Here is a 27,946-nt window from a genome sequence, read left to right on the forward strand (position 1 = left end):
TTTATACCATTTAAAAATTTTGAGCTTTATTGAGCATTTCATTTGGCCCAGACATGGTTTCTAACCTGAGTAAGAAAGAAAAGCCCAGCATAAATCTGACCTTTGGAATTGCACCTAAAATAAAGTAACGTGTTTTAAAGAATTTGGGGGTTTTTTGATCAATTGGTTTAAAAGATTGACTCTATTTTAATGATGTATCAAAGAGCCACAAAACATTTTGAAGATAATTTTCATGCAGCTCCTTTATTTAATGATAATTTGATTTCTCTTACCTAGGTCTTTTACTCATATTTTCCATTGGCTCTCAAAACTGGTGAGGTAGACATTAGTTACAGTACCTTGTGATGTATACTACTAAATTATCAAAGAAGCAATATTTAGTTACCTAAGGATTTTTGAAAAGTAGATCAAAAGGAGGTAAGTAACCAGGACAAACTATGTCTAAATTAGAATATACATTGTTCTAATACTCTAATATTAGATTGTTCTAATATTCTAATGTTCTAATATAGGCAGAGTACATAGGATTTTTAGGGTAGTGAAACTATACAGCACTACAGTGATGAATACTTATCATCATCCATTTGTCAAAATTCATAGAAAGTACATCACCAGGAGTGAACCCTAATGTAAACGGTGGATTTTGAGTCAGAGAATGATGTGCCAGTGTAGGTTTATAAGTTGTTCCAAGTGTATCACTCTGGTGTGGGATGTTGGTAGTATGGGAGGGAGGTTGTGCATGTGTGGGCAAAGGGGCACATGGGAATTCTGTACTTTCTGCTCAGTTTTGCTGTGAAGAACTGCTTCTGAAAACTAGAAAGCTTATTATTAAATAAAAAAAAAATTGAAGGTAAGTAATTAGGGCAAACTATGTTTAAATTAGAATATATAATATGTTTTGCACCCATAAATGTGTAACAAGACTGATTATGTGTGTACTATTTTATAAATAGTATCTGCAGTGTAAAAATTTTGGTTTTCTTTTTATATTTAATAAGTAAACTGTAGGCCCTGATTATTTTATTAATATACAACTAATCCTGGGTAAGTTGTAATCACAGGTATAACAGTATAATAGAGGAAGCTTTCCTTAGACCCTGTTAACCAGCTCATAATTCCAGTTACCATCAATTTACTTGTAAAAAATAATATGCTTTTTTATTTTTTAATTTCAAATACAGTTTTTAAGGGACTGGGAAGAGTGTTATGTACTAGCGTGGGCTTTTATCAAAGGATCTCAAAAATATAGACAAAGCATCTTTCTGAGACTAAGTAATACACTTGCAAGTTTTGAGGTTCTGAAAATTGTTGCAGAGAATTATAGGTAACTTTATGCAAAGTAACACAATAAGAAAGTGAACTCTAGTTTTAAACTTAGATGCAGAGGCAAAAATCTTACTAATTTTTGATGACTTTTCAGCATGGCTTGGTTGACCACACACTATGCAAAAAGTACAAGATAAGAAACCTAGTCATCACACTTTACAGTCATGAGGGTGACAGAGAAAGAGTTGGAAAGTGTGTGTGTATGACCAGCTAACTGTAAGTCTAGCTTATTTCTGTCACCTATCTGCCTCTATTGGTTTTAGGTAGCTTTATAGGTTAATGTCTTACTATGATTCTAAATTGCTTTCTTAAAAGCTTATGGATGTGATTACTGTTTTTTTAGTTCCTCTGGATCTGCCTCAGTCTTGACACACAGCAGCTCAGGAAATAGTCTCAAGCGCCCTGATACCACAGAGTCACTTAATTCTTCCATGTCCAATGGAACAAGTGATGCTGGTAAGTAGCCTTGGAGGATTTAACTTTTTCTTAAAACTGTTTGAAAGAAAGATTTGTAACACTGGTAGCATCACAGATTGGCCCAGTTTAACACTGGTCTAAGCAGATCTGTTTTGTTTTAGACCTCTTTGATTCACATGATGATAGAGATGATGAAGGGGAGTCAGGGTCCGTGGAAGAGCACAAGAGCGTTATCATGCATCTCTTATCACAGGTTAGGCTTGGAATGGATCTTACTAAGGTAAGAATCAGATTTGGCGTTTGCTAGAAGTCTTAATGTGTATGCGTGGATTCTCGTGATTGTACAGCGAGTGTGCCTGCAAATGTAGCATAATGACATAACTTCTGTTTATACTTTTGTGGTTTAATATCTACATAGATGAGTAAACTGAGAAGTTTTATAAATGGATAAAATATGTAAAGCTAGAATTCATAGAGATAGTATATGTGAATTGTATGAATTAAGATTTGGTTTTTACTGGGGGCAAACAAGGAACAGTGTTGGGCTTGATGAGTTATTTGGATAAAACCTAAAGTAGTGTGGTGTGCACAGAATCAAATGAGCAGAGTTCTGAAATTGGGGTTAGAGGACCCTTGTTTACATCCTGCCTCTGCTATTACGAAACCATGTGTTTGCACAGGTCCCCTCCTCTGTGATCTTTACATTTCTCATGCAAGATGAACATACAGTGGCCACTTCACAGGGTTGTTGTTAAGGATTGGAACAGGTAGTAAATGGGAAATTGTATGACATATTGAACCATACACTTACTATGGTCTGCATTTTAATTTGAATTTAAACTTGGTGCTCTAAACAGAAATGCCCTGTTGATTTAGGAGACTAGCATGTGGGTGCCTTTTGTATATCCCTGCCACTGTGCTGGAAGCCATATTCTTTTTTTTTTTTAAACTTTTTTTTAAAATGTTTGTTTATTTTGAGGGAGAGAGCGCATGAGTAGGGGATGGGCAGAGAGAGGGAGGGACAGAATCCCAAAGAGGCTCTGCACTGCCAACGTGGAGCTCAAACTCACTAACCGTGAGATCATGACCTGAGCCAAAACCAAGAGTCGGACACTTAACCAACTGAGGCACCCAGGTGCCCCTGGAAACCTTATTCTTGCGCTTCATTCTCATCACAGCTCTGCAAAGGTGTTACTGTTAACATTTTATAGATGAGGAAACTAAAACCCACAGAGGCTGAGTAGTTTGGCTGAGTCCTATTAAGTGGCAGAACTAAAATTCTAATCTGGTCTGTGACTTCAAAATCTGCAGTCTTTCTACTACTGCCTTTTGTCCTAAAGACTTGAACTCCAGTAGTTTTCATATTGGTTAGATTATTATTTTACCTGGCTTTAGAAAGTTAATAAAATTTAGGACTCTCACTTTTTTTAAGACCAAATCAGCTCCAGGGCTATATATAGTCTTCATCAGCAGTCAGCTTCATTTTGGTTTTGGATTTAGAGGGTTATTGAGGAAAAAACTAATCCTTAATACTTTCCAAGTAAGTGTCCATAATAAAACCTTTTACCTTAAATCTAAATGAGAACAGAAACACAAGGATAGCATTAATTTGTGGAAATCAGCATATTTGCCAGGTATGAGAATATTTTCAGGTAAGAGAATATTTGCAGAAGTTTGTCCCAGAACTTTTTTGGTGATCATTAGATTGCATAATTGCTGGGACAGAATTGTCACTTCAAATTTGCAAGTTATAGTGGAATTTTAGATGTTGACATCTAAATCTTTCTTTTCTGTATTTTCCACCTTGGTCTGTCTTGGTCTTCAGTAATGGATGACTAACCAGAAGATATCTTGAACAATATGAGATTTATTATCTCATATAATGAGAAGGCTAGAAGTAGCATAGTTCTGGGATTAATTCAGTCAGTTGTGTCTGAGAAAGAACCTAGGTTCCTTCTGTTCCTCCATCCTTAGCATGTTGACTTTCACACTCAGGCTTGTCTCTTTGTAATTGCAAAATGGCTGTCCCACTTCCAGTCATCACATCCTTAGGCAAATAATGTCAAGAGCCAGAAAAATAATTGCTTTTCCTGGATTTGTTATTGTTATTAGGGAAGGGCATTCTTCTGTAGTGGCCCCTCAGACTTCCAGCCGAATCTTATTGGCCAGAGTGATGCTTGTGCCCACATCTAAACCAGTACCTAGTAAGGGAGGTTAAATGATAGGTACAGATTTATCCACATTCACCCCTTGAGATCTGGGAGGACCCTGTGACTTTCATGAATCTAGATTCTCATGAATCTTGAGCTGAATCAGAATTCTCTTACTAAGGATGAAGCAGGGATGTGCATAGACAACCAAAAGTGTCTGCCACAGTCAAGTTTGTAATACTTGCCTCACATAATTTCCTCTGCCAGTTAATCTACATTTGGTCCATAGTTACTATAAGCTTGTTATATTATCAAAGATGTGATAATAATTGTTAATTTTTTACCAAGTATGTTAATAATGAGTTATTTTAGTTATTGGCACAAACAAATGGCTATGATTGCCAACAGATTCTGAAATCTTGATGCCTTTATGCATTCCAAAATATTACAGTAATGCCTTAAATTTTTCTCATTCTATTTTTAAATGTATCTTCTCACTTCAGATACTTTCTAAAAAAAGAGTTCTTTCCTAAGTACTTTGTAGTGTTCAGAAATACTACAAAGTCACATCCCATTTACCTCACTTGATCTTCCAAACAGTTCTAAGGTAGAAGCAGGGCATGTAATTATCCTCCTTTTATACAAACTTACGGAAGTTGAGTTAATTTTCCAGGGGCTCCTCATACCTAAGGGGTGGCAAAATAAGTACTTGAACCCAGGTCTAAGACAACCTAGCCCTGTTCCAGTGACTTGACATAATGGCATGTATCAGTATATTGCTAAAAACATTGAAGAAGAGCTGTTGAGTGAGAGTTATCAAGAAAATTTAAGTAGGGAGAAAAAAATCTTTTCTTTTTTCTTTTATTACATGTAAATTGGGTTTTGGCCATTTCTTCTTTTTGAAGAAAAGTTCAGTACTTTTGTCCATTTTTCTCCGAGCAGTAGTAATCTTTTTCTTGTTGGTTTGTCAGAGTTATTTTTATATTAAAAGTATTTACCCCTGTTTTGTTCTTTAACATTCTTAATTAGCAGTTTGTAATTTGTTTTTCAAGAGTGGTAGGAAGTTGGTTGTACGAAGTCAGTACATAAGCTTACCTACCAGTCTAACCATCTTTAGATTATGAGCATATATGGGAAAGAAACATACATAGGAGAATGTTTACTTAACTGTAAACTCTTGGGGCATCTGGGTGGCTTTGTCGGTTAAGTGTCCCAACTTCAGCTCAGGTCATGATTCACAGTTCCTGAGTTCAAGCCCTTCATCAGGTTTTGTGCTGACAGTGAGGTACCTGCCTGGGATTTGCTCTCCCTCTCTCAAACTTTAAAATGTAAACTCTGGAGTCTGATAACAAAGATTCTAAATGTTAGAGCCATAGTGTTGTTTCTAAACTGTGTTCCATCATTCTCGTATTCTTAATATACCCAACCACACTGGTCCACTGGTCAATCCCTGTCACACACTATTTCCTGTCTCCATGTCTTCCCCCTCCCCCCCCCGCCCCCGCCCATGACCATGTCTTGTTTTTCTGTTTTCTCCTCTATTACAGTCTTACTCTTTTCTAAGGCTTTTCTGTAGTGCTACCTCAGTGAGTCATTTCCCAGCTCTGCCCTCATTCTGGTTGCCTACCAGAACATGATCTTTCCTTCTCCTAAACTTCCAGGACACTTTGAACATCTCTTGTATGATATTATTCTCTCAAACTTACCTTTGCCTTTTCTACAGGATTTTAACACAGAACCTTGAATGTAGTTCACATGCAGTAATTACTAAATTTAAGGGAATTTTTGCTTACTGTGGTGCTCTATAATGAATACTGTAATTTGATAGACATATCAAAAACTGTTCTTCCATTCCCTAATTAAATTCTTCTCTTTTTAATTGGTTGTTCCTAATATTCCTCATTCCTTCTTCCCATATTCCAGTTTCCTATTTACTTTCTCCTCTGCCATATTCCCAGCCCCTCAGCGTTTCTTCATGGGCTCAGTCCCTGGTAGAAAGAGTTCATTGATTCCCATCCTTATTCTCTTCTTTGTTTATTCCTTTAATGCTCATTTAAAGATTTCTTACTGTGTAATAGTAGCCATGAATGCAAGTGTAAGTAAGTGTGGTCCTTGCATTCTAGGAGATCATTTATTTGAGGAGACAGGTTTGTAAGTATATCCATTACCTAATACAACTAACAATAACAGAGAAGCAGCATTATTAGAAAGTGCACAGAGCCTTCAATGTCAGACTCAGTTTTGAATTCCACAGCAGTACGGAGCAATGTGAAAATTTCTTACTCTCTTTGAGTTTCATTTTTCTTGACTGTAAAATAGGGGTATTAGTTTTTTCATAACAGGATTGTTGTACAATTTAATAACATAAAGTATATGTAGTGCCCTAGCAGGTAGAAAGCATCAGAGAGTTGGTGCTGAGAGTTTGTCATCGTTATACTGATTTGGGAGCAATAGGGAAGTTGCACAGAGGAAGTGACGTCTGAACATTGAAAATCTGTTCTTTATTTCCCATCTGCCGGGCAGGTTAATGAGCATTTCTGAATCAGAATAGTTTGGAAAGTAGGTATCAGAAGCATGCTGGGCAGTACGTGGTGGGTATTACCATGATTGGAATGAGATTTTTTTGGTTTTGGGTTAAAAAAATTTTTTAATCAATACAGTAGTCTGTTTATCTGTAGTGGAATTTGATCCTCAAAGGTCAAATGTGTATGTTTTTCAGGTAGTTCTTCCAACATTCATTCTTGAAAGAAGATCTCTGTTAGAAATGTATGCAGACTTTTTTGCACATCCGGACCTGTTTGTGAGGTATTTGCCTGAACACTGTAGTTTCCAATTTTTAAGATGTTACTTGGTAGCTTTGTGTTTGTACAGGATAGGTGGATTCCTTTTATCCTTTTTACCTTTCAGACATTTCTGGGGAAAGCCATTAAATACTTTGTTTTATTAGATACCTATCTGTTTGCTTAGGTTATATGGTGGTGATGTTGTTAGGCAACCAAGTTAGATGCTAAAAAATCTTGAGAGGCAGTGTTTATAGAACCAAGGCTATGAGCTTATTTGATCCAGGGATTGGTAATCACTGTTTATACTATATCCTGACGAAATTCAGTTAATTGAGTTCAGCAAACCATTCTAAAACACCTCTTATTTGCCAGGACTTTGTTATGAGCTGGAGAAAGAAAAAGTCACAGTGTCTGCCCTTGAGGAGCTTATAGTCTAGTGTCCAGATTACAGACCGACTCATTTTTTAAATATTGCAATATTAGATATATGTACAAAGGGGAAAGTATTCTAAAGTTGACATTGATTTACAAGGAGATGAGTTCACATTGTTTTTCAGTGGTAGCAGGAAATTTTTCTTTATGGCAGGATGTTCTAATCCATCTTCTCTGACTACATTCTTTGGCCTTGGACTGTGGTTTACTGAAGCCAGATATAAATCACTTTGAGGTTTCATGATGGTTGGGCACACTGGTTGACATTGGTATTCACTTGGCCCTTGGATAACATGGGGATTTGGGTTGCTTATCCCCCACACAGTCAAAAATCTGTGTGTACTTTTGACTCCCCCCAAAACTTAACTAATAGCCTGCTGCTGACCAGAAGCCTTGCTGATAACATAAACAGTATTACCACATATTTTTGTACATAACATGTATTATGTATTCTTACAATAAAGAAAGCTAAAGCAAAGAAAACATTGTTAAAGTCATAAGGGAAAACACATTTACAGTACTTTACTGTATTTATCGAAAAAAATCCACGTGTAAGGAGACCCAAACAGTTTAAACCCATGTCATTCAAAGGTCAGCGATATCCATTTATCAAATTCATCAAACCGAACACTTAAGACTAGTGTGTCTAATCATGTATATTATACCTCAGTTTTAAAAAGAAACTTAGAAGTAACTCTTTGTCTTGGGTCCTCTCAGCCTAGCTTAGGGTGGACCATGCTGAGGAGTGCTGCATCAGCTTTTCTGTTACTAGAAAGCAGGACATTACATTTTGTCTTTCTCCCTTGCAGCATTAGTGACCAGAAGGATGCCAGAGATCGAATGGTTCAGGTTGTGAAATGGTACCTCTCAGCCTTTCATGCAGGAAGGAAAGGATCGGTTGCCAAAAAGCCATACAACCCCATTTTGGGCGAAATCTTTCAGTGTCACTGGACATTACCAAATGATACTGAAGAGAATGCAGTGAGTTCTACACTGACATTTTTAATAATCTTAAGTTGCAGACTGATTCAAGATTTCATTTTATTTGGGGGCAGATAACAATGGTGAAGGCAGAAATCAGAAGATGCTCAGCACTCACAGAACAGTGCTGTTGGAGCAACATACTCTAGATACAGTGAGCAGGGAAGAAGTGGCAGGAAATGAGATTCACAGATCAGGTCATGGAAGGCCTCGTGGGCCATAATGGTAATTTTATGGCTTATCAGGATTGTATTTTTATTTTGAAAAGATCGCTGTAATGATTTTGTTAAAAATAAATTGGAAAGGGGCAAAAATAGAAGGAAAGAGACCACCGAGGAATTTTTGGCATTATTCCAGGAGAGACACAGTTGATTTAAGCTGTATTGTGGAGGTAATACTGATAGGTGGACTGGAGAAGTAAAAGAAAGGGGACAGAGATGAACCCTGCATGTGGGCTTCAGCAGTTGGTTGATGCCATTTACAAAAAAGGAAAAAAATTATATTTGGGGAGAAAGAATCAAGAACTCGAATTTGAAATAAAAAGTATGAGTTACACATGTATGTGGAATTATCAGGGAGTTAGAATTTTAAGAATCTGGAGTCTAAGGAAGAGTCTAAGGGGAAAAATGGGTCTTTTAGAGATTTTAGTATATTTAGATGACATTTAAAGCGCTGGAATGAGGTGAAATGATCTAGGAAGACAGCATAGAGAAGAGTAAGTAACCCAGACCTGAGTCCCCAGGGTCCCAACATCTAGAGGTTGGTTTGAGGAAGATGACCAACAAGGAATATTCAAGCAAATGTAAAAAGGCCCTAGCCCACAGTGCCTGATACATAATAGCCTGAGTAAACGTAAATCTCCGTATTTTTCCCTTTCCATGTGATTTGTTACATGTAGTCCTTACCGAAGACAGGCATTGTAATTTGTCTGTTCTTACTCATTTGGCAGACATTGATAAGTGACCGCTGTCTGTTCTATGCTGCCCCTGAGTTAGGCACATGATGCTTGCCTTCAAGGATGTCTCAGGGAGACCTAGTCAAGGCAGACTGACACAAAGCCGTAATTCCAGTAGTGAAGTTAAGTGCCATAATAAAAGTGTGTATAAGGTGCTTGGTGTGTGTGGAGGAGAGAACAGTTAACCACCTTGGGAGGCAGAGACTCCAATTGTTAGACTGTCCACAGTGTCATTTGTTTCCACATCAAAAGAAAATGTTGTATTTGCTTACAGGAGCTAGTTTCAGAAGGACCAGTTCCCTGGGTTTCCAAAAACTGTGTGACATTCGTGGCTGAGCAGGTTTCCCATCATCCACCCAGTAAGTTACAGGGCTTTTCTGTACCATCCACTGTCGAACTGTTCTGTCTAAAGGGTCATGAGAAGCTTCATAGCTGAGGTCACTCAGCTTTACCTCACTCAGCTGAGATACCAGTTTTATGGCTGCCTGTATCTTTGTAAGGAGGATTAGTTTCTCCTGTCTGTTCCTTGTATAAATGCCAAAGATTCTATTCACTGATAAACTGTGTATAGAAAGCAGGGATTTAGGCAACTAACTCGTTGGTGCTTCTAAAGTCCTCTTACACATAACAAGCTATGTTATAGAGACTTCAATTTTGACAGTTTATAAAATGAGATGTAGTTTCTGCGCAGTATATTCCTGACATAGTGGAGAGAATGCACATCCTTAATGTCTTAATTGTTCAACACAGTGTTAACACTGGAAATACTGGATGGTCCCAGGTTGGGGCTGTGGCGAGGACATGCTTACTGACCAGAAGAGTTTTAAGCTTCCAGGATTGCTACAGCGTCATCATTCAGGAAAGTTCCTTCTTATATGGCCCTGAATGGTGCTTGCATTGGGAGAAACAGGGTAGAAAAGGCAGTTAGATACCTTCTGGCCTCATTTGAGGCTGTTCTTTGAGGGCTACAAGGATTTTCCCAGTGCAGCTTGTTCTTTCTCCAAGTTGTGTTGGAGAGGTGACTATAGCTATGTAGTGCACTAATTGCGAATAATTTCTATTCAGTTTCAGCTTTTTATGCTGAGTGTTTTAACAAGAAGATACAATTCAATGCTCATATCTGGACCAAATCAAAATTCCTTGGGATGTCGATTGGGGTGCACAACATAGGGCAGGGTAAGTCTGTGGGCTTAGGGTAGACTGCACTGTTAATAGAATTTTATTCAAATATGTGCTGGGCCCTTGTCTAGTGAGGGGAAATGGCACCAGAAAGCCAGACTGGATCTCATCATTTGCATATAAATATGCGTATTGGGGATGAGAGCAGGGGTGGGAGATTGATTTTCCCTAAATTGAATGGAGTATTCTGGAGTATCTATCAACCAGACAACAAAATCTTTATGGCCAGTTGACACTACTCATCAGAGATTCTATCCCTTCTCTCCACAGGCTGTGTCTCATGTCTAGATTATGACGAACATTACATTCTCACATTCCCAAATGGTTATGGAAGGCAAGTAGAGCTATGCCCATTTCCTCTGACCAGCTGGCAGCAGACCCTGCTGTTCCTTAAGCTACACTCCTCCTTTTTTTCCTCTAAACTGTCAGCCTTACGTGCACTTTTGGTTTTGCAGGTCTATCCTCACAGTGCCCTGGGTGGAACTAGGTGGAGAATGCAATATCAATTGTTCCAAAACTGGCTATAGTGCAAATATCGTCTTCCACACTAAGCCTTTCTATGGGGGCAAGAAGCACAGAATTACTGCTGAGATTTTGTAGGTATTTTGTTTTCCTGCTTCAGTGCTCTTGTGCTTCGCTGAAATACTTTTCTTTTTGTCTTGAACTATAACTTACTAGCAATTGACGGTTTGACTGGTTCTGTCTTTGTAAACTTGTTTCACATCTTGTATGTCATGTCTCTTCCTAAAATCCTATTATCAGAAGAAGACCTAAAGTCTGGATTTCAGAACACTCACAGGTCATTCATTGGTGGGATTTCCTTCCCAGAAACCTGAGGGGAGTCTTCTTAAATTGCCTAGTTAATGCAAATCGTAGATTTCTTTTTTTTTTTTTTTTTCCCCAACGTTTATTTATTTTTGGGACAGAGAGAGACAGAGCATGAACGGGGGAGGGGCAGAGAGAGAGGGAGACACAGCATCGGAAACAGGCTCCAGGCTCTGAGCCATCAGCCCAGAGCCTGACGTGGGGCTCGAACTCACGGACCGCGAGATCGTGACCTGGCTGAAGTCGGACGCTTAACCGACTGCGCCACCCAGGCGCCCCAACAAATCGTAGATTTCTGACTCATTACTGCCAGATTGGATGATGGGCTAGTCTGTACAGTAGACTCTGTGATTCCTGCTGCATTGTCTCCAAGACCTCACAGTCCTTTTTTCTGTGCCTTTGCTGGGGGAAAACATCACATCTTGGCTTGCTTCCATCTAGGGTCAGATGAAGACAACTGTGCTGTCTGGGTAACAGACAGAGCCTGCCTGGAAAAGGAACATCTGCAGGACTTTGTCTTCCCTAAAAGGCCTTATTGGGAACAGTGTTGCAGACAGAAGATACATGACTGGTTAACCAGTTTTCCAGGGAGATAGATGATTGGGATGACAAAATCAGCACCCCCCCACCCACCCAAATCTGGAGCAGGAAGCACCACAAATATAAGATGAAGTTTGCTAAGGATCAGTGTAAAATCCAAAAAATTACTGCAGTCAGAGAATATGGGCAGAGCTCAGAGAGTAGCATAAGTCACCACTGTAATGCATCTGTGCCTCCAGAATAGGCAGGTGGTGGAAACTGGATGTCCAGAACAAAGGCATGGATGCTTCTCAGTGTTCTTTGGAGGTAACCAGCACCAACAGGAAATGCTGGCTCAGCAAAATCTTCTGCCAGTCATAGCCGTATATAGAAAACTTCCCTCAAAGTTGGGAGCTGAGAAGAGTACTTGGTAGACTCTAAATTAGGGATTTGAGCACAAGATGATGAATGGTTGTACCAGCTGGGTGGCTCTCAAAGTTTTTGGTCTCTGGACTGCTTTTACACTTAAAAATGATTAAGAGCCCCGAAGAGCTTTGTCTATGTCTATTATATCCACTGATATCTCTCACATTAGAAATTAAAGGGGGTGCATGGGTGGCTCAGTTGGTCAAGTGTCGGACTCTTGATTTCGGCTCAGGTCACGATCTCATGGTTTGGTTCGTGGGATCAAACTCTGCATTGGGCTCGGCACTGATAGTGTGAAGCCTGCTTGGGATTCTCTCTCTCCCTCTCTGCCCTTCCCCTGCTCGAGTGTGCGTTTTCTTCCTTAAATACTTTTTAAAAAAATAAATTAAGACTTAAAAATACTTGTAAATACATTTACAAATGACAATAGTATTTTTATGAAAAAACTTTTCCAAAACTTTTCTTTAAAAAATTTGTGAAGAGTGACATTATACATTTTTTGAATTTTGTAAATCTCTGATACAATAGAAAACAGCTGGGTTCTCCTAACTACTTGTTGTCAGTCTCTTGCTACATATCATGTCTCTGGGAAACACTGTACCCTTATGGGGAAATTAGAGTGAAAAAGGCAAGTAATGTCTTAATATTATAAAAATAGTTTTGACCTAAGAGGGTCTTGGGAACCCCCAAGAGTCCCCAACACACTTTGAGAAGACTGCACAATGAGCTTCTAAACAAGGGATTCGTCCATTTCTTTTCCCCTTTGTCCCTCTTCACCCAAAGCCCCTAAATCATAGTGGAAGCTTGTTTCAGTCCTGTGATTGCAGTTTGCATCCTTCTACCCTGTGTATTTTTTTCTTTCTGCCCTCTTTTATAGCTCCTCCTATGTTCATACTTTACCCTTTCTAACCTGTCCTTTGCTGTGATGCTTAACTTCCCAAATTTCATACCTGCCATACATACTATTGTCATGTCCAAGTAGAGGCCTGTTGGGGTTTTCCTCAAGAAAAGAGGTCAAACCATTTGACCTTTGGACTTCAGGATCCTTCCTAAGGATGAAAAGCCTGGTCTCCAGTGTTACATCCTTAAGTGAGACCTTCCCTGACCTTCATTCCAACTTTTGCCTTTGATCTCCAGTGCTCACATAAACTCACCATAGCACTTACCACCCAGAATCTCGACGGTGAGGTCTCCACAACTAGGCTGTGAACAGCTTGAGGACAGGGACTGTCCATCATCTGCTGTGGCCCCTGTACCTCCAGGACAAGGCTCTCTTGCTCATCTCATGCCCACTGTTCATAGGATCTTCAGTTCATTAGCATCTTGTTTAGGGCCCTCATTCTTATAGTTGGCTCAGGGAAATCCAATTTTACTAAGCTGCTTTCACCAGAGACTTATTTCACAGTTGCTCTTCTATGTTCTGCTCTGTGTAGAAGGCCACACCAACCAGATTCTTTGGTAATTTTTAAATTAAGACTAACAGAAATGTTTCCTTTTCTATTTAGTTCTCCAAATGACAAGAAATCTTTTTGCTCAGTTGAAGGGGAATGGAATGGTGTAATGTATGCAAAATATGCAACAGGGGTAAGAACCTGTATTTTATACTTGTTTTAGGCTACGTTGAATTATAGCCTTCCTTCATCTGGAAATTTAAACACTGAGGCCAGCTCTGATGCCAACTCTTCAGGGAAATCCTTTTCCTTCCCCTACGTTTTCCCCAGCAGTACAGTGATTTTTATTTTCTCCTCTCTCAGAATTCTCAAATACACACACACACACACACACACACACACATATATATACTCAAAATATATGTGAAAAAAACGCTTGGCATACTGTATGCCAAACCCAGTAAATTGGTTTAGCTATATCATTAGAATATGTGGTATATTTATAAAAGTGCTAAACTAGTCTGTTTGTATACACAGCTTGACTCTTTTACAAGAAATGTATTTACTACCTAGCTAGCACCAGGAATGCAGAAATGATTAAGACAGTCCTTGACCTAAAGGAACTTGCAAATAGTACCTAATTAAAGTAGGGAAGAAGGTGGAATGGGATTAACAGGAGGAGCCAATGAACTGGATTTTGGACTTGGAGAATTTGAAATGTAAAAATGTAAAAAGCACTTCAGCATTTAACATTAGAAGTCATTGTTTATGGGTCAAGCTTTCCTAAGAGATTTAATACTGAGCATGTAGCACATAGCCACATTGAAAACCTCTGTTGAGCTTCTACCAAGACTTAAGATACACTAATGTTATTTTATGCTGATAGTAGCATATGAAACTGTTTATATGTTGTCTTCCAATGTGGGATTTGATTATTAAATCTGTTCAGGACTTCTGGGAAGAGTTGACTTTTCCTCCTAGAACAGTTTGAACAATAAAGTATCTACCTACCTCTTGTTTTTTTAGGAAAATGCAGTTTTTATAGATACCAAGAAGTTGCCTATAATTAAGAAGAAAGTGAGGAAGTTAGAAGATCAGAATGAGTATGAATCCCGCTGGTAAGAGAACTTTGCTAGAGTTGTTGTGGCAGTGCCCCTGCTAATGGCTAGGCATAGGCAGGGCTGGGTTTTAGAGACACAGTAGCACAGTGTAACAGCACAGACTAATTTTGAATACCTGGGTTCATATGGAGCTCCACCACTTAGTAGCTGTGTAACCATGACGGTAAGCTAAGCATCTCTTTGCCTTCTTTCCTGAAATGGGAACTACCTCAGAGTTGATGTGAGGACTAAATGAGATAATCATGTAGTATATAAATGATGTAAGGATATAGTAAGTATTCACTGTGTCGTTGGCTTATCACCTTGTGGTTTATACGAGAAGGCAGTGAGGTTTCCAGTAGAGGTGTGTACAACACCCTCAGGTTTTTTGTTGCAAAAAAAAATTTTTTTTTTCCTTAAAGTTCATCTCTAAGTATTTCAGTATGTATCTCTAAAGTGACTTTAAAGGGGTGCCTGGGTGGCTCAGTTGGTTAAGTGTCCAGCTCTTGGTTTCAGCTCAGTTTGTGATCTCACGGTTGGGAAGTTCAAGCCCCATATCAGGCTCTGCACTGACAGCAATAGAGCCTGTTTGGGATTCTCTCTTTTTCTCTTTTCCTTCCCTGCTCATGCTCTCTCTCTCTCAAAATAAAATAAATAAAGTGACCTAAAAACCACTAGCCACAATATCATGATCATGCTTTAAAAAAATTCCTGGGGCACCTGGGTGGCTCAGGTCAGGTCATGATCCAAGGGCTGTGGAATCAAGCCCACATTGGTCTCCATGCTCAGCATGGAGCCTGCTTAAGATCCTCTCTCTCTCCTTCTGCCCCTCTCCCCCCCTCACACTCTTTCTAAAAAAATTTTTAAAAAAAGGTTCCTTAATATCATCAGATATCTAGTTGATACTCAATATTCCAGTGGTTTCAAACCTAATTTTTTCCTTTTCCATCTGCATAGTAAAATCCAGATCTTTCAGTGGTTTAAGGAATCATGCACTAAAGTTCTTTGTTTAGCATATTAGGGTATTTCTTAAGTGAAGGAAGAGGATCTTAAACACCCAACTATGGTCTCTGACTTAACAGTCTGCTTGGCTGGACGGCCTGGTCCTATTAGTAAGTGGAAATCTATAGAAATCCATAGGGGGATCTTAGTCATGGCCACTTTTCTGGTTCCTAGGCATCTTCATTTGTACACTGACACTAGTCTTACTTAGTTGTCATCTTCTAGGCTCTGAGAAGAAGCCACATCTCTTACCCCGATAAGCCTCTGTTTCACATCTTGACTCTTACTCTATTCACAGTTTCTCCAAGATTTCATTGTTCAGGGGAGTTTTTCTGAAATGGAACTTCTCTCCCCTGATCTAATAACCCTTTTGGTTTATAATACAGGAAACTCAAGCCCCATGGAGAGGTAAACATACCCCCTAAAGTTGCATAGCAACTACAGGTCAAGCCAGAAGTAAAATCCCAGGTTTCAGTTCTGTTCTTTTTTCCTGTTGTCTCTACCATATCCAACTTTCTGCCCATCCTTTATTTTCTTCCTTTGACACTAACAGTGCAATCTTCCAAGCCCATTTCTCTGTTCTTTGCCACTTTAAGGAGATTGTCTGTGAACTATACTCAAAGTTATTTGACTTAAACTTTCATTGTGCTGTATTTAGTGAGGCTCTAGACTTTCATTCTCAAGTTTGCTAACTCCTTTGTCCGTCAAGTACTTAGCACCTTGACTTCTTTTCTTTAGCCTTTGGAAGGATGTCACTTTCAACTTAAAAATCAGAGACATTGATGCAGCAACTGAAGCCAAGCATAGACTTGAAGAAAGACAAAGAGCAGAAGCCCGGGAAAGGAAAGAGAAGGAAATTCAGTGGGAGACCAGGGTAAGCTTGTTTGGGTTGCATGCCCCAAGGTCCCAGCTCCTATTCCCTCTGTATCCTGAGGTATATAATTCATTCATTTCAACGAATGCTGAAGTGAAGGACCACTTTTAAATAAGCATGGCGATAAACAAAATGAGCCTTGGTCCCTGCCTGAAACTCATTTTAGTGTAATGGAAGAAAATATAAAATAATAAGTATAATTCTAGAAGTACAGAGCAAGTGAGTAACTGAATTTTCCATTTCTTTTACAGCTATTTCATGAAGATGGAGAATGTTGGGTTTACGATGAACCATTACTGAAACGTCTTGGTGCTGCAAAGCATTAGGTTGGGAAATGCAATGTTTACACCTGATGACCAGGGCAATAGGCATAATTAAGCAACAATCTTCCTTTGGGAGAACCTATTCACTCCCTTCTTATTGCAGTGGTTCCTATCTCAGGGATACTGGACTTTCTGATGCAGATGAACAATTAAAGCAAGAAAAGCTTCCCGTTTTTTCCTTTTCTGTGGCAGTTACAGTTTTGACTTCAGTCCTGAGAAAAACTTCAGGTTTTGAAAACAAGATGTCTGCTTTTTTCCCCAAACCCCATGCTTTGAAAAGCATTTATAAATCCCAGTCTTAAATCTTGCATACCAGTATGGCTGTTAAGATCTACATTTGTTTCCTAGTTCATATAATTCTGGGATAGATATATATATATATAATTACATACACACATATATAAATATATACCTGATGCCAGAATTTTCATAAATGCTCCAACTACTGTAAATATTCCTGAGTTGTTTTAGAAAATTAGTGCAATGTATTAAAATCAAGTGTTAGGAAATTTCATGGCCTCACCTATAACAACTTTTGTTTTGGAATTGGACTATTAGGAATTGGACTATTAAATTGTATCTAATGCGGGACTATAATTATACTCAGTGCTTCTTAAGGCTTCATAAAGTAATTTTTCCAGTTTTTTTTTAATGTGTTTCTTTTATTGTTTGGCAGCCTGGGATCTAAGAGTTAATTTACATAAGGACTCTCCAGAAATAATAGAGGATCTATTCTTTTTTTTCCACCCCACCATGCTATCCTCCAGAGTCTTCCTTGAACTCTCATACAGCACACATAGGGCTCCCAACGTTTTATACAAAAATATTTTATTGTTTTAGAGGGTTTGGGAAGAATAATTAGATCCCCCCCACCCCACACTGAAACAAAAGAATGCTACAGCAGCAAAATGGCTCATTCTGAAGGGCATTACAGAACTATCTTTATTTAAAAATACATTAAAAAAAACACAAAAAACCACAGGTATTAGCACCTAGCATTTAGGCACTAAGACATCGGTTACATAGGGCCTCTCAAGGTTCTCTTACAGACCTAGATCCTCCATCTGAGAGAACCAGGGCTTCTCATATTGCTCCTGCAAGCATTTTGGTCACAGTTGGTGCACCCTGCTACTTTCTCTCTGCCAGCTGCTATAGTAACCCTTGGTTTGTTAGTCATAATGTGGTGGGTAGGAGGAGAAAAATTCTATGATGGCAGTGCAAAATTTCAATGGCACTAGTATAACTAACTTCATAAAATACAAACACATTTTTAAATACACAATGCTTCAGGCCAACGGGACTGCAGTTTATTTGACTATTTTATGGTAGGGGAGAAGGTTAAGTGTTGATGTGAAAGCCCTGATGTCAGTAATGGGGATGGTAGACTCTACCAGCAAAGGAGAGGTTGGCAGGTAGGTTAGCTGCATCACTTCACAAGAAGAGTTTGAATCTTCACCAGAAGGGGAACCATCTTCTTCCAGCTCATACTTCCCAAATCCAACAACCTAAAAGAAGCCAAAAACTTGAGGTGAGAAAGGCTGACCAGATTTGGGCAAAGCCCTGTTAGAATCTTTGATACCAACCCCAACTCAGTGAATGGTAACTGGGCTAAATGACAGCTCTGAAAAGGATAGAGCTACAGCTTTAGTTAGCCATACTCACATGAACGCTGAGCATTTTACTTCCTGGTCCTCTATGAGCCTTGAACCAGTTGACTAGGTCTGACTTTGAGAATGACTTCAGTGCTTCAATCTTACAGGGGAAAGGGAAGATAGGAAAAAACAAAGCAAGCTATAAAAAAGACTAGCAATGCATTTTCTGGAAAGACTGTTATTAAACTAACACCCGAGGTGGATCTCTTTGGTCCTGCTTAGCACCTGAGCACATCATTTTATTCTTCCAGGTATCAGCTTGCCTTCAACCTTCCAGAGAAGGGTGAAAACAAGCCTCTGAGACACACCTTCATCTGTTTCACAGCAATAATTAACCCTGGCAAATAAGCAAGAGAGGGTAGCAGATGCTGTAATTATAGCTGAGTACCACACACAGAGCCAAAACCCACTACTGCCTCAGTGTCACCTCTCAGGTACATGGTAACTGTATATTCTAGCTTGCTTGAGAAAATATAGTAACAACTGAAGCAGGTAAAGAGAATTTCATTTTTGAGAGAGTCACAAAGTGCAAGCAGGGGAGGTGCAGACAGAGAGACACAGAATCCAAAGCAGGCTACAGGCTTGGAGCTGTCAGCACAGAGCCCCGACGCAGGGCCTTAACCCACAGACTGCGAGATCATGACCTGAGCTGAAGTCGGTCACTCAACCGACTGAGCCACCCAGGTGCCCTGAGAATTTTGTCTTCTAATAGGAAAACTGGAGCACCGTATGAGCTGGGCTGAAATCTCTTATTAAATAACTTTCTTGCCTCTGTGTCCTTTGCTAATTCACCTTATACAGTTATAGTCTCAGCGCTAGACTGCAAGTTCCAGAGCTTTTGTGTGTTTTACTACTTGGGGCTAGAAGCTGTCAAAAAGACCACAGCCAGAATCTGGAGAGGAATTCCGTAATGACCAGATGTTCTCAATTTTCTTTAAATAGAAAACCCCTTTTCCCCCCACAATCCTGCAGTGAACCTCAATATAAATACAAAATATAAAAGTATTTTACAAAAACAATATAAATACAAAAATAGATCTGCTCACTTAGGTGCTAGACAGGCCAGTCTGGAAACAGGATTTGATTTAGTAAAAAACCAAACCTAGAGAACACCCCAGGTTTCTCTTCCATACAATATTGATTTGCTTGGGATTGGGACTCCTATAAAATCAGGAGTCCCTATCAGAGCTCTGTCACTCAAAACTGTGTTACTACTACCTCATGGGCAAGGCGATCAAAGAGATACTGCTGTGTCACCACTTCGTTCCAGTTCCTGTCCACCTCCTCCCCAAGGTGGGTATCTTCACACTCCTTCAGCTTGATCAGAGCTGTGACCTGGTCCACCAAAAAAGGAGACCCGCAGGTATAGTATCACACCAGATGCCCCAGAACACACTTAGCCCTGGTTAGTGGCAGACCTGCTATGGTCCCTTTATTTGGGACCTGCAGCACGATGGGGAAGGATAAAGCTACGAAGACATTATGACCATGTTAAGGTGGGGGCTAAAAAACTCAAAATCTGGCCAGCAGGTAGCACTGGCAAGACTGGTATCAAGCTGTCTTACGGGCTTGTGTGGGCCAAGGAACAAAAGAGCAGGTCAGCAGTTACCTGGGTGTTGAATGCATCCTCAGTGAGGTTCTCGATCTTCTCCTCAAAGTTTGAAAGAAACTCCTCTATCTTCTTATCAACAACTTCAGAACTGAAACAAAACATCTTCAATTAAGAGTCATCAGAAACCTGGTCTCAAGCAGAATGCAGAGGAAGAAAAGGGCTAAGGCATTATTTCTAGGGAAGAGACTGAAGTATTTTCCTCCCAGGCCTCAGTACTCCCCTACGCTGAGGGAGATACAGGAGAGAACCCAACCCCTACCTCCAGCCCAACTTCCTGATATCCTCAATACTGAAGCAGTGACAACCCATGCTTGACCACCCCAAAGCTGAGAAACAAGGCTTGTTTGTAACTGGTTCTAGTATGAATGCTAGGCCAGGCATTCTTTGCTTTTGTCCTCAGACCTGCCTAAAGAGAGGAAACATTGGCAAGCCGTGCACAGTGACCACAGGACTTGAGTCAAGCCTTATAGGATCACCGGAACCACTGATCTGTCCTGGATCAGGCAGGCATCTCTGAATCACCCTCCATCCCCACCCCCTTGTGACTAAGTGAAGCAAACCCTATTTTGGTCAGAGTTGCCTGAGGTTTAAGGAAGCACCTATAGCCCCCACTCTCCAGGCCAAGAATAATAATAGCTGGGCCCATCTACTCACTTGTATTTAGTTGCCTGAGTCCCCACAGTGACAGAAAATCCTAGAATCCCAGATGTGTTCCTACAGGTAGGGTATACATGGTACCTACAACCAGAATGAAAAGTTCTATGAACGCAGGTAGTCACCTGGGCCCTGCCCTCAGAAACTAGAGGTAAGTAGGAAGGGTTTCTGCACATCTTTACTGGACCTGGAGGTCCTGAAAGAGAATCCACAAACGTATATGCATCTATTTCATTCTCAGGTTAGGGTGTCCACCCCCTCTCCTGAACTGAGGACTACAGGCTAGCTTTTATCCTTGCTAATCTCTGAAACTTGACTGAACTGAAAACCTGATCATAGACAGTACAAGATGCAAATTCTAGAAGTTGTCTTGACCAGTAGGTATGATGATGATGCTAAGGCATGGAAGGACCAGCGAGCTCTGAGGCTGCTCAGTCAGGATATCTGATAAACCTCAGCCTGCAAAGTAAGCCCCAGACCTTTATTTGAGCTCAGTGCTCTTGCCAGCAGACTTACCCAAGGGTCTGCTTGGTTCGAAGGAAGTCAAAACAAGGCTCTTCCATGTGCATCTGTAATTCAACATACTACCCATCAGCCCAACTCCTCCCAGCAGAGAAACCTCCATTTCTAACCCCCAAGTGTTCCACATACCCCAAGTCCATCCTTCTTTACTGTCGTCTTCCTAAATCGCCCAGGCCCCCTGTCCATTCTCATACCGGATGAGAATACTAAACATAACCATCTCACCTACCAAACAGGCCTCTGACCTCTCCCAAGTCCCTAGCTCCCAGGCATAAAGGCCAGTCCTCGTAGTGGGTCAAGGGCTCCTGAACACCTCAACTCTCCTTTATTACAACTTACCACAAGCAGCTCCATAAGAGTGTATTCTTTCAGACTCCTGGTACCTGACTGAAAGGAGAAGTTGGTCAGACCAACTGAAAATCCAATGGCTTATAGGGCTTTTTAAGAATCCAGTTATTCTTGGCAACCATTTATTCAGGTATCCATCCCACTCTTCTCTTCCCCCCAAAGAGTTGATCACACCCTCTGTTGCCATACTTGCAACAACTTTGTTTATACATCTGCCTTTCCACTAGACTGCAGGCCTGTGAGGACAGAAATCATGCTTGATCATTTGAATTCTTGGCCCATGCACAGGACTGCAGGCACACATGAAGGGAAGTCCAATAATCCCCACCCAACCTGCCAGTTCCTGCCCAAAGGACCTAAAGGATATAACCTAAAGTCAAGTACATGCAGTTCAGGGTCCTAAGGAGAAAAGCAGAAAATGGCATCAATGAACAGTATCTGGAGCTATTCCTTCAATAGGAAGGACATGAATAGAAGTTTTTAAGGCCACATACAGGGACCCAAACCAGTTGCTAAGAGAAATACCTAAGAGGCTGATACCATACTTGGAGACCACATGCTGGCAATCCTGAAGAGTAGCAAAATAATGCAATTAGAATGAAAGGGCAGGAGGCCAAAATCCAAGGATGTTGCTAGTACGTTATACAGTCAGGCTCTTGGAGGCTCCTCTGACACGTACTCATTGCTATTCCTTCCCACTTCACCAGAGGAAGAGGCTAAAGCCTGTGTGCCCTGCAAGTCCTGTTTAGTCAGGCAAAGATATTTCCTGTTTGCCTCTAAGAGGACTGTAGCAAAACTAGTTGAAACCTTGTATCAATTTCCAGTTTAAAATGTTGTCTGGCGGGAGGGAAGTGGTGCCCTAAAGAAAGCAGTTTGTTTTGGAAGCTAGTGCTAACAGGTGATTGATAAACACTTCGACAGACATGGTCACACATGGTCTTATGCTATGAAATCCTGCCTAAAACAGAAGTACTATGGTTTTGAGCAGCAGAAGCACTGGAAATGTGGACAAGGCTAATAAGCAGGGCCAGGCCATATTATTTATGAACTCTGGGGCCTGGTAGTCATTTCAGCTTCAAATAAGCTGAGAAGCTAGATGAAAGCAAACAAACGAGGCAACTATAGTCAGAAAGAGATGGGCTCTACAGACAAACTGGATCTCAATGGAAAGACTTAGGTCCAGGCCAGAAACACAATAAAAGGACAAAGTGACAGGCACTAAGGCCATGTAGCCCTGCCCAAAGCCCTGACCAGAGGGCTCTTCACAGGGCCTGACACAGAAGGGACTTCCTCATGCAGGACTTCAAGGAACTAGAGCAGCAGCTAGCGGTAGAAGCCCCAGAGTGTAGGAAGTCTGACATCAGTCTAGACAAGCACAGGTCCCCCATAGTCTTAGAAGTAAGTGGGCTAACCATAAGCTACGGACCAAATGAGATTATTGCGAAGCTCTACCTTATTTTAAGCCCAATCGCACCTTCCCAGAATGATGTGGAAAGAACAAAGGATCTGGGGGTGTAAGGAATAAATTCAAGCCCCACTTATATGACCTCAGGCAAGTAAGGGACTCTGGACCTCAGATTCATCATCCATAAAACAAGAGATAAATCCTTTATCTAAATGCTTTGAAATTTTTAATTGGAATTCTGGTAGTCATTCTTTTTGCTATATATACTGATTACTTGGCTATGTTTACTTTTGTCTCTTTCAAAACTGTCCTTTTAACAAATGTCCTCCTGCTGCCTGGGGTTGGTTCTGTCAGGGGAACATGTAGGAACTCCCAACTACTCTTCAGTCTCTGTCCCTCTGGCCCAGTGGTTGAAGGATTCAATGAAGCATTATGATTGAAAAAGAATCCATTTCACTGATAGGGGCAATTTTTAAATGCAATTGCTTCAATGGGGCACCTGGGTGGCTCAGTCTGTTAAGCGTCCAACTTGAGCTCAGGTCGTGATCTCACAGGTCATGAGTTAGAGCCCTGCATCAGGCTCTGTGCTGACAGCTCACAGCCTGGAGCCTGCTTCAGATTCCCTCTCTCTGCCCCTTCCCCGCTCAACTCTGTCTCTCTCCCAAAAATAAACATTAAAAAAATTTTTTAATGTAATTGCTTCAAGAAGACAAATGACTGCAAGGAAAAAACTAAATGCAAAATAAAGGGCCTCGAAAGTCATAGGGTCACTACTCCAAGGTACTCTGGACCTTCCATCAGGCTCTTAGCCATGAGGATGGCTGTGTGTAACAGGGCCAGCTGACCTGATAGTACACAGTGACTTCAGAGTTGGCATCACCCTTGTTCAGAGCTCTCACTTTGCACAGGTGGTGACCACTAGGCAGCTCTACCACCTGGAACTGCACAGGCATCTCCTGCTCCAGAGGCATGAAGTTCAGCTTACTGCAAAAGAATGAGTGTGGATCACTGAACAGTGCCTTTATCCTCCTACCCCCTCCCAAAAATACTATGAAGAGGTGAGGCCATCCAGAGTCCCTTCTGAATTGCTTTGTTTACATAACCAGCCTCAAGAAAACCTACTACAAGGAGTAGTATCATCTCCTGTGGATTTACTAATAACTGAGCTGTGGTTCAAGGCCCTCCTGCTGGTAGGAATATAGAACTCCTACAGAGAAAACTCATACCAATACTTACTCAACAACATATTTCAGGAAATCCACTGATTCCTAGGAAGCAAAAGAGAAAAAAATAACTGTATTGGGCACTTATAACATTAATTTCACCCTGAACCAACTACTATCAACATTCTAATTGCTTAAGAAGCCCTGGATAGCATAAGGAAAGCAGATATAATCTGCAAAATTCATCAATTGGGCTCGTCATTCACTGATTTAATATTATGTTTGTTGAATATTAAGTGGCTCTCAACTGAACAGCTTCCTCTCTTTTTTCCCTTTGGCATTCTGTTAACCTGTACACTGTGACATGATCAAACTTAACTGTTCAGTTAAACCCACTAAGCTGTGTCCTCTAGGATACCTGTGACTATGTTTTAGAAACCTAGGTCTATAAATACAGAACCTGGCATAGAATGAGCAAAAGAATAACACTTAACACACTAAGTGAATGCATCCTCTCCCAAGACTTCTGTTTTCTAACCTATAAAATGGGGGATAACTGAAGGGGTGAGCTCATCTTTACAGTGGTTTCTATCTGGGGCAATTCATGGTACAAAAGTTGTTTAGACCAAAAGGACCCCAGCCCAGTACTCCCACTGTGTTCAGAAAAGCAGGCAGCTATCCTGCTCTTCTCTATGTGGGTTAAAGCTTTTAAACTTCTTTCTGAGGAAAGGAAAAGAAACTAAGGCTGGTTTGGGGGTTGGGGGAATAAAGACAGAGAAGTACAGAGGAGACAGCAGTCTCAAGAGTGGCCAGTTACATATTCCATTGAAGGAACAGTCCTGAGAAACTAGAAAGCCATGAAGGAAGATGGTCAACAGGCAAAAAATTTAGGGAGAGTCCCAAACAAGCATTCTTGGCTGGAAGAGGCCTCAGGTAATTACAAGGTTCACAGACCTATCCCACTCAATATATATCAGAACAAACTCCTCATATGCCCCCAAACCTACTATTTTTCCTACTCCTCCACCAACCCACTGTTTCTAAAGCAAGAAATCCGGGCATCATCTTAGACTTCTCTCTTCTCCCTCACCCCAACATCCAATCAGTCACTGAGTTTTGGTCATCTTCTATCTCACTATTTCTTTTTCATTTATTTGTGTAACTTTGGGCTTTATCATTTTTCACTTCAACTTGTGTGTGTGTAATGGTAAAAGCACATAACATAAAGTTTACCATCTTAACCATTTTTTAAGTAAACAGTTCTACAGTATTGAGTATATTTACATTGTTGCAAAATGAAACTCCAGAACTTTCTCACCTTGCAAAACTGAAACTCTATACCCATAAAACAACTCCCCCCTTTTTTCCATCTTCCCAACCCTTGGTAACCACCATTCTACTTTCTGTTTCTACGACTTTGACTACTATGGATATTTCATATATTCTGGAATTATACTTCATGTCAATTCTTATAACAGCCTCATAACTGGTCTCTCTGCATCTTTCTTAACAACAAATCCCCATTTAAATGCTTCAGTGATTTTCTATTTACTACAGCATAAAACCCAAGCTCCTTGACACACAAGCTTGATATACAAGTTCTGCCTGTGTGTCTGTTTGTGTACACATCCCTCACCACACCCCAGATCTCCCACTTTAATCTCTAAATTAAACTGGTGTTTCCACACACACTCTTCAACAAGTAACCAACACCTTGTATTTACTGAATCATTTCACTCAAAGCCTTGTCCATTATCAGCAGTCTTCTTCATTAAGGAAGTCTTGCCCAGCATCAGAATGGCTGTGCTAGGACAACTCTGACCTGCGAAAACTACTACAGAGCTTCCCTTTTCGGAGAACTAATGCAATTCCAGAGCCCACAACAGCATTCAGACCTAGCTAACAGCAACAGAGCACCTCACACTCACTGTGCTTGTGACATTTCCTTGTACCAAGCCTTCAACAAAGAGCTGGGATTTGAACTCCTTGACAAAGCTCAGCAGAGACTCAAGGGAAAGGCCATCCATCAAAGCCCGGTACTTGTCAATCATAGACCAACGGGCATATTCCAGGATTAAAAGCCGTACATCTCTATATAGAGGGCAGAAAAAAGACAAAGTTTTATCATTTTGAAATGAATCTTAAGGTAAAAAAAGATTCTACAGATGATGTGTTTCTAAAGAGACACAATTTCTATCATAAGATGGGAGAAACAATGTCATAATCACCAAAAAGTATTTATAAAATTACATATACAAAATTATGCATAGATTTACTCACCGGTACAGCTCAAGTATCTCAGTTGCAAAATAAAATACTTCACATTAGGTTAACACATGAGTCACACACACCAATTTAAAATTATTACTATTTTTACTTCAACTCTCACTAACATTTTATTAATTACTAAAGGCCACCATTATGGGTATCTATTACTACAGTAACTATACAGTATAAGTAGTGGCTCTGGGCCAGAATCAGACTAACTCCTACTCCTCACCACCCAACTCCCCTCTCCTCACACTAAGCTATCTGAACTTGTCAAGTTACTTCACATCTGTGACTCAATTTCTTCATTTGTAAAACAAGGGAATAATAATGGCTACCATTATAGGGTTTTGGAGAGAAATAAATATATACATCTAACGTTTTTAGATTTAACAAGTAACAAATCTTCAATAAATAGATATGATTATTAGTTTACCACATTTTAATAAAGTAGCATTCAGTAGTTATTGGATACATAGGTCTATTTTTCATACTGATAGCTCTAGGCAACTCTCCTTTCCAACTTATACTTGGTTATTAGTTTTTATAACTTTTTGTGATAAGATTATAAGTTATTACAGATTTCTCATCTGCTCCCTGCCCTGCTTTTGAATTTTGTTCATTTATGGGCTCCTTATGACTATGTGAAAAGTAGGGCCTCTATATAACGTTGTGCTGTTTGTTCACCATTTATAGATGTCCAGCAAGGAGGTCAAGCCATGTGCACAAAGGGTGGTATCTACTCAGAGGGGACTTCTTTTTCCCCTCCACAAAGACTCCACCTGCTGATAGAGGCCACCCCAAAGGGGCACTTCTTCTGATTCACACAGAGGTACCTCTGGGCTACCATTAGCCCTAGACAAAAGAACAGGCTCTAATGAAAGGCTCAGGGTGTTATGAGCAGGAGGTTTAAGCATTATTCTACAGACTGTCAGAAGCTTTTTGCTATCCTTTGGAAACTTGGCTGAATTCTGGGTAGTTGCAGTTGCCAGATAAACTATGGATTAAGCAATTTAACTCAGCTACCTCATCATAATACCCTACATACTACAATCATCAGTAAAACAATTTTGAGTTATAACAAAGCCAGCATTCACCACCTTTTACTTACAAACTTTGGAAAAAGCACCCAGGTTGCTTGCCTTTAGCCTATAAATAAGTATAGTAGGCTTATTTTAGTCTTACTCACAAATAGCTACTTAAACTGGGTTCAGAAATCCTATAATCCAATGGACGATTTCCTAAATCATAGCCAATTCTAGTATGTCTGAAAAATAGCACTGAAACTATAGGATCATCCCCCACACCTAACCCCTCAGGAAGGCAAATACTTTCAGGCCTTCAAAATATAAGCTGATTCTGGGGCACTTGGGTGGCTTAGTAGGTTAAGCGTCTGACTTCAGCTCAGGTCATCATCTCACAGCTTATTGAGTTCGAGCCCTGCATTGGGCTCTGTGCTGACAGCTCAGAACCTGGAGCCTGCCTCAGATTCTGTCTCCATCTCTTTCTGCCCCTCCCCCGCTTGCGCTATGTCACTCTCAAAAACAAACATTAAATTATATATTATATAATATATATATGTGTGTGTGTATACACACACACACACACACACACACACACACACACACACACACACACA

At 40.2% G+C, this 27,946-nt stretch overlaps 2 protein-coding genes across 11 annotated transcripts in view; one reads left to right on the forward strand and one right to left on the reverse strand.

Moving 5' to 3' along the window:
• Positions 1 to 17,330, forward strand: part of OSBPL9 (oxysterol binding protein like 9) — a 194,087-nt gene extending 176,757 nt beyond the window's left edge. For all 10 annotated transcript variants that reach the window (XM_040470213.1, XM_040470216.1, XM_040470214.1 and 7 more), the window contains 12 exons: positions 1,670 to 1,782; positions 1,905 to 2,023; positions 6,613 to 6,698; positions 7,918 to 8,089; positions 9,319 to 9,403; positions 10,110 to 10,220; positions 10,494 to 10,557; positions 10,679 to 10,819; positions 13,499 to 13,577; positions 14,411 to 14,502; positions 16,225 to 16,360; positions 16,612 to 17,330. In XM_040470213.1, coding sequence (XP_040326147.1) covers positions 1,670 to 1,782; positions 1,905 to 2,023; positions 6,613 to 6,698; positions 7,918 to 8,089; positions 9,319 to 9,403; positions 10,110 to 10,220; positions 10,494 to 10,557; positions 10,679 to 10,819; positions 13,499 to 13,577; positions 14,411 to 14,502; positions 16,225 to 16,360; positions 16,612 to 16,686 — 1,273 coding nt within the window. In that variant the 3' untranslated portion in view covers positions 16,687 to 17,330. The remainder of the gene's footprint in view (positions 1 to 1,669; positions 1,783 to 1,904; positions 2,024 to 6,612; positions 6,699 to 7,917; positions 8,090 to 9,318; positions 9,404 to 10,109; positions 10,221 to 10,493; positions 10,558 to 10,678; positions 10,820 to 13,498; positions 13,578 to 14,410; positions 14,503 to 16,224; positions 16,361 to 16,611) is intronic.
• A 170-nt stretch (positions 17,331 to 17,500) lies between these two features.
• The window catches only part of NRDC (nardilysin convertase), a 73,082-nt gene continuing 62,636 nt past the window's right edge, over positions 17,501 to 27,946 (reverse strand). The window contains exons 19-28 of the mRNA XM_040456015.1: positions 25,968 to 26,130; positions 24,113 to 24,144; positions 23,722 to 23,860; positions 21,463 to 21,510; positions 21,118 to 21,170; positions 20,602 to 20,685; positions 19,945 to 20,035; positions 19,554 to 19,670; positions 18,346 to 18,435; positions 17,501 to 18,188 (exon numbers count right to left, since the gene is read on the reverse strand). Coding sequence (XP_040311949.1) covers positions 17,991 to 18,188; positions 18,346 to 18,435; positions 19,554 to 19,670; positions 19,945 to 20,035; positions 20,602 to 20,685; positions 21,118 to 21,170; positions 21,463 to 21,510; positions 23,722 to 23,860; positions 24,113 to 24,144; positions 25,968 to 26,130 — 1,015 coding nt within the window. The 3' untranslated portion in view covers positions 17,501 to 17,990. The remainder of the gene's footprint in view (positions 18,189 to 18,345; positions 18,436 to 19,553; positions 19,671 to 19,944; positions 20,036 to 20,601; positions 20,686 to 21,117; positions 21,171 to 21,462; positions 21,511 to 23,721; positions 23,861 to 24,112; positions 24,145 to 25,967; positions 26,131 to 27,946) is intronic.

Source organism: Herpailurus yagouaroundi, unplaced genomic scaffold (genome assembly GCF_014898765.1).
Source record: "Herpailurus yagouaroundi ecotype Mexico unplaced genomic scaffold, PumYag 77, whole genome shotgun sequence".
Lineage (NCBI taxonomy): Eukaryota > Metazoa > Chordata > Mammalia > Carnivora > Felidae > Herpailurus > Herpailurus yagouaroundi.